We start from the raw sequence: 6,695 nt of genomic DNA on the forward strand, positions 1-6,695 counted from the left end.
ATGACAATTGTATTGTAATTAAAATATGATGACAATTCAAAAAAATATCAAACCTTCATATTAAAAAATATAAGGTAATTCATTCATTGAATTTAAAGGTTGAATTTGAGGCTCATCTACAATAAATATATTTATTTGTTTTATATATATATATATATAAACCAGTTATCGATTATCTGGTTGTTAACCGGTTTTTTAAAACTCTATAATTGATAACCGCAATCGAATTTTTGGTCTTCGATGTTTCGGTTAGCAATTCTTGATAGTTTATTAGTAGTTAATGACCACCCGTCTTGGACACCCATAATTAGTGCCATGCAATCATTTATACCAATACTTAAATTAATATCGTCTCTAATTAGTAAATTGATTATTCAAAAATAATAAAAATCCAAGAAATTTATTTATATCAATGTCTGCCCTCAACTGAACCCAAGTTTCCCCAACTTTCAACCTTGGGTTTGTTTAGAGCCGTTGAGAACCATCTTCATCATGAGTCATGACTAGCTCCCCCCAACTTTCAACGGGTATTCTTCTGACGTCATAAAGAAAAAAGGAAAGGCCATTCCCGTCAATTCAACGCAAAAGAGAAGCAGAAGCAATTTGCCCTGGCAAAGTACATATGCCACAGAATGCCCTTTTCATTTCCAGCTGTGAGCAAAAACCCTGCTGGCTGCTGCCCCCTCACACTGACGTGGCCCCCTCCCATCCCCTTACCGTTGCATTGACCATGGTTAACGAAACCCTTAACCCTAGTTAACCCCCTAACCCTATCTCTTTTAAGCTCTCGCAGTCTCGCTCTCATCCTCCTACACAGTCCAGACAGTCCTCACTCTCTCGCTCGCCGGTCTCCGACTCCACCATGGGCGCTTTACACCCAATCCTCCTCTTTCTCGCTCTCACTGGGCTCACCGCCACCATCTCGGCCCACAATATCACCGACATTCTCTCAGGCTTCCCAGAGTACTCAGTCTGCAACAGCTACTTGAGCCAAACAAAGGTGGCCGACGACATCAACAGCCGCCAAACAATCACTGTCCTCGTCCTGAACAATGCGGCCATGTCCGCCCTCGCAGGCAAACACCCCCTCTCCGTCATCAAAAAGGCGCTCAGCCTCCTCGTCCTCCTCGACTACTACGACCCGCCCAAGCTCCACCAAATTTCCAAGGGCACCACCCTCACCACCACTCTTTACCAAACTACCGGAAATGCCCCTGGCAACTTGGGCTTTGTCAACATCACCGACCTCCAGGGTGGCAAGGTCGGCTTCGGCTCCGCGGCTCCCGGATCCAAGCTTGATTCCAGCTACACCAAGTCTGTCAAGCAAATCCCCTACAACGTCTCTGTCCTCGAGATCAGCTCGCCGATCATCGCGCCGGGGATGCTCACCGCGCCGGCTCCTTCAGCTTCGGACGTCAATATAACAGCCGCCCTTGAAAAGGCTGGGTGTAAAACTTTTGCGTCGTTGATTACTACCAACGGTGTGAAGAAAACTTTTGAGTCAGCGATTGAGAAGGGTTTGACCATTTTCGCGCCGAATGATGAGGCTTTTAAGGCGCCTGGTGTGCCTGATCTGAGCAAACTCAGCAATGCCGAAATAGTCGCGCTACTACTATATCACGCACGCGCTGGTTATACTCCACTCGGGACGCTGAAGACCACCAAGGACCCGCTCACTACGTTGGCGACCAACGGTGCCGGAAAGTACGAACTTACGGTTACCACAGCCGGTGACGAGGTCACTCTTCACACCGGAGTCGACTCGTCCAGGATCGCCGACACGGTGCTCGACTCAACCCCTCTGGCCATTTTCACCGTGGGGAATGTGCTTCTTCCGACCGAGCTGTTCGGGAAATCGCCTTCGCCTGCGCCGACGCCGGAGCCGGCCACGGCCACATCGCCTAGCCCCGCACCGGCTTTGGCGCCGACTCCGAAAGGTGAAGCACCGTCTCCTTCGACTGCATCGCCGCCTGCTCCGCCGACAGAGACGCCGGGGGGTTCCCCGTCGGAAGCGCCGTCGCACGATTCTCAGAACAGTACCACGGATAACGGAGCTGGTCACGTGAAGGGTTCTGCATTGGTGGCAGTGCTGGTCACCGTGTCTGCCACCATCATTTCCTCCTTTGTCTTGTCCTGAATAGCAATTTCAGATGCCCGTTTAAATTTTTGAGTTATTATTTTCTCTCTTCTTTTTTTTTTTAATTTATTTTCGGATTTAATTTATGGGGGAGGAGTCGGTGCCGTTGGTGTTTTGTTTTTTAAGATTGTATTGACATATATATATATTTACCTGTTTTTATGCGATTTACTATTAAATTTGAATGCATGAGATTTTTTTGTCGGGGTTTGTGAGGATGGATAGGATGTGGTTGGAACCAAAACGCATTGGGTGGCTGGATCAGACTGTTAGCCCACGTGGAGAGAGGACCGGGAGTGGGGTCTACTGATTTGTGATTTCATTAGAATTTGGTGTTTGTCGATGGGATAAGTTCTGGTGCGGCGAATGGGGTTGGCTGGAAAGCAACAGTACTAGTTAGTAGCTAGTGGCTACCTAGTGCTACTATTATTTTCTATTATTTTTTACTCTTTTTCATTTTTAATTAGGGTATGGCCGTTGTGAAGAGTGTCAGGTCGCGAAGAACTGTCGACCATTAATAAGGGCCTAGGCGTGAGTGGTCCAAACGACGTGGCAGGGCGTGGATAGAATGAGTGGGACTATCTTATGGAGAATCGTACTGATTTTAGGGTATCGATGATTCAATGACATAGGGTGGTGATTACAAACTTACATTGTGCATATTTTATTGAGCTTTGGAATTATGCATAGAGAATAATTTCTGTTTGATCGTGGCAGAAAAGTGTATTTTGCCAACCAAAAAGAAATAGACAAATCAGTTAAAACTCAAAAAATAAAATGTTGCTGCCTAAAAAAATGAAATGCTGCTGCCTAACCGGAAGAGCACCATTACTGCCCTAAATCCGCAACCCCAGGCCGGAAAGCCGTCGCCACCGGGCCACGCGGCCACTCCACAGGCCGGGAGTGGCCGCGCGGCCACCCCCGGGGTCTGGGGATGGCTTTCGGCCCACCCCCGGCCACTGGGGAGTGGCCGCGCTGCTACCCCTGGTCCATGGGGTGGTCGCGCGGCCATCCCCAGGGTCTGGGGCTGGCCTTTAGGCCAACCCTAGATGGATCTAGGGTTGGCCCGATGGCCACCCCAGGCTCTGCGCGGCCACCCCCGGCCACTGGGAGGTGGCCGCGCGGCTACCCACAGTCCATGGGGCGGCCGCGTGGCCACCCCCGGGGTTTGGGGTTGGCCCGAACCCGAAGGCCACCCCTTCTGTCCGGGCGTCACTCTCCGTCGGGTTTGGCTTGGCTGTGACGGCGTCTTCCGACCCGGATAGTGGCGGTTTCCAACTTGGATGGTATGGTCCGGCACGGGCGCTGGTGGCGTTTTTCGACTTGGGCGCTGCCGGAAGCGTCCAGACCCACGTCGGAGGAGTTGGGGTTGGCCTGCCTGTGGCAGCGTGTTCTGACCCGGGCGGTGGCAGCGTGGTCCAATACGGGCGTGGTCTGGCCTGGGCGATGCCGGCGGCGTTCGGCCTAGGAGGTACCGGGGGCGTCCGGCGTGGCTGTGGTGGTGCGGATTTGGGCAGGGGCGTTCTCAGCGTGGTCCAAATCCGGTGTTTCAACAACACTTTAATTTTTTGAGTTTTTTTGTTTTGAGATGATGTGTCAATATATTATTGGTGGACAAAAAACCCTTGGTTTTTGCCATAACCTGATAGAAGGGGCTCTCTTATGCATATGATCCTTACCTGTGAAATAAGGTTGTCCCCATAATTTTATTGAGCTGATTATTATTCATTTATATATAAGAGTAGGCAGTTAGCGAATATTAAAAGTCTATTTTCAAAGTCTAAGTGAGTCCATGATCGAAGTCTAGGCCCAGTCGGTTCAACCGACCCAAGGAGGCTGGGTCGGTCATCAGGGTCTCGAATATTTATGATAGAAGCTTACGAACATTCCCGGTTACTAGAATTGAGAATGTATGTATTCCGGCTTGGAAAGGTCTACTCTCGAAGAATACGAGAAGAACTTGCGGAATGCCATATCCAGTTGGTCCTGGGAGCGGATCTCTTGGAACTAACATGAGGTAATATGGATAGAGCATGCTGGAATCTTTTTCCCTATATTATAGACAAAATTCGTAGTCTAATCGATAACTCCTTGAGAAGGATCTGGGATACTTAATCATCTTGAGAAGATCGTGGATTTCGGAAGGCCTGGGATACGTAGAGCAGGATCGTGGATCTCGAAAGATCAACACTCTCCATGAGGAGATTGTGGGTCCCGGAAGATCAACACTCTTTCCCTGGATGAAATCGTGAATCCCAGGAGATCTGAGATCCTCATAACACTCCTACCATATCTATGGGCTTATAAATAGATTGCTACCCCAAGTATCGAAACACTCTGAATTATTTGATATTACACAATCTCAATACTCTCTGAAATTGTTCATTATCGACTTAAGTATTGGAATGAGACCTCGTCGGCACACCCAACAAGCCTTTATTATTTTGTAGATCTCAAATGAAGCGAATCAAAAGTTGACACATCACCAAACCAAAAACTGTACTAACACCACTTGTACACACCTAGCAACAATTTTTTTATAACCTCTTATTTTTTCTAAATATGAGAAATTTTGAAAGAAAAAAAATATATATCACAAAAAATTACATGCAATAGTTTTCCTTTTGCTTCCCTAAACATTGGAAATACTTTATGTTTCGGGTAACACTTTAACTTCCTTATCCATTATTTTAACATAAAATATTTCCCTCATCTTTTCTATTTTTGTTTTTAATCGAGAACTGTGTTAAAATTTTGTAAAAAGATGCGAGGATAAAGAACTTGTATTTTGTAAATATATAATATTTTAATGGTATGAGGAAATATAAGAGAAACTACAATGAAGTGTATTTAGATAGTAAGTAAAAAAAAAACCTACTACTAGTGCTCCTATGAAGAGTTGTTCTGATTTTAGGGTTTGAATGCGATAGGGTGAAGATGAATTATGCATATGATCCTTAGCTGTGAAATTTCTCCTAACAACTTGTCTCAATTATCAAAACCCTTCTCGCATGTTGAACTCCATACTTTCCCTTTCCCAGAAGTAAAACTCCAAAACTTCATTATTTTTTGTTAGGTAAAATTATTAAATTCATTAATGTAATTTGAGGTTGTGATAAACAATAACTCTTTAGCCCCCACGCATCCCTATGGCCTTGCCTAAGCCAAATAATAATAATAATGATAATAAAATTGCATTGGCCTTTTAAGTTCAAACTCAAAGTTGGGCCCTCAAAACTTTTAAAAACCCAAACCCAAACCCAAAGTAGTCTTCAAAAACTCCAAAAGAATCTATAAACAAATTATATATATGGTGGTTCAGCTCTAAAAACAAATTATATAGAAAAGGCCTCTCCAAACATAATTCTAGAAATAATAATAATAAAAAAAAAGCTATAATTTTTTTTAAGTTGCAACCCAAAAGCTTCTAGAATAGTCACCAAAATTAGAAAAGAACAATATATACATATAAATCATATGATGGCCTAGTCCGCTCACAAAATTATATTGAATAACTGTTTAAAACATGACATGGCACGTTTTTACACTTTTTTTCATCTACCTACTTATAGGAAAATGACTATTGCACAACTGTCGTGCAGGTTTGCAGTCATATATGGTGGAACCCATGTGATGAGAACCTACATAATAGTTATGTAACTGTTGTGCACCAATCAGCTCTCTACTTTTATTTAAAGCTTCGTTCCTTTTTCGACGATCGGCTCTTCCCTTTCTACGAAGTTTTCTCTCTTTGTATACACTTTTTTTTATTTTTATTTTTTTACAAGCAAAGAATGCAAAAACCTAAAAAAAATACGTATTACAGAGACCTAATGCCGTGACGAGAGTCGGTATTCGATAAATCAACTTCTACTCTTTGCTAATTTCATTGTACTGTGTTATTTTGGCCGAGTTTGATAACTACTTTAGCTGTTAAATTGTGGTGATTAGGCTCCCACACAGGTCATAATTAAGTGCTTTACTGTTTGGGTGTAAACTGTAAACATGTGATTTGGTGCAAGCAAATGTCAGGCTCCTTTAATGATGTTGAATTTTCTTTTATTTTTTTGGTGAGCAATATGATGTTGATTGTTTTTTGTTTTTTGTTTTTTTCTTTTTCTTTTTCTAGTTATCGAAAAATAGAGAATGGATTACTTGTTAAGTTGTTTATCAAAGAAAAAAATTTTTATATATATAATTTTATTATTATTTAAAAAGAAAAAAAGAAAAAAAGACAGGAACTTCATACGAAATGACTTCTGCTAATCATTTTTTATTTCAAAAAAAGAAAAGTCCCTACCGTTCTGATAAAATAATTAAATTTTTAAGAGAAAATCATTTTCTTATTTCAAAATCTAATGCTCACTGGGGTTTGACTTGGGGCTGGTACGGTTTGCCTCGCTAATCGTTTAAAAAGAAAAGCATTTTGAGTGTGATTGTGGTAATTGGACCGTTGTGCTTTTACCCAACACCATTGGACCACTCATTTATGAACCTATGGCCTATTGCTTTTAATGGTTAGACAATTTTTTTTACACAAATTGTAAATTTAATATGA

The 6,695-nt window shown here is 43.0% G+C and overlaps 1 protein-coding gene across 1 annotated transcript; it reads left to right on the forward strand.

The window, feature by feature from the left end:
* Positions 1–779: 779 nt before the first annotated feature.
* On the forward strand, positions 780–2,308 carry LOC133863929 (fasciclin-like arabinogalactan protein 10). The gene has a single exon (XM_062300086.1). The coding sequence runs from the start codon at positions 863–865 to the stop codon at positions 2,135–2,137; it is 1,275 nt and encodes a 424-aa protein (XP_062156070.1). The 5' UTR covers positions 780–862; the 3' UTR covers positions 2,138–2,308.
* Positions 2,309–6,695: the final 4,387 nt, after the last annotated feature.

Source organism: Alnus glutinosa, chromosome 3 (assembly GCF_958979055.1).
Source record: "Alnus glutinosa chromosome 3, dhAlnGlut1.1, whole genome shotgun sequence".
Lineage (NCBI taxonomy): Eukaryota > Viridiplantae > Streptophyta > Magnoliopsida > Fagales > Betulaceae > Alnus > Alnus glutinosa.

What these genes read in the sequence shown, in the direction of transcription:
- LOC133863929 (XM_062300086.1), top strand. Translation starts at nt 863, where the DNA reads ATGGGCGCTTTACACCCAATCCTCCTCTTTCTCGCTCTCACTGGGCTC.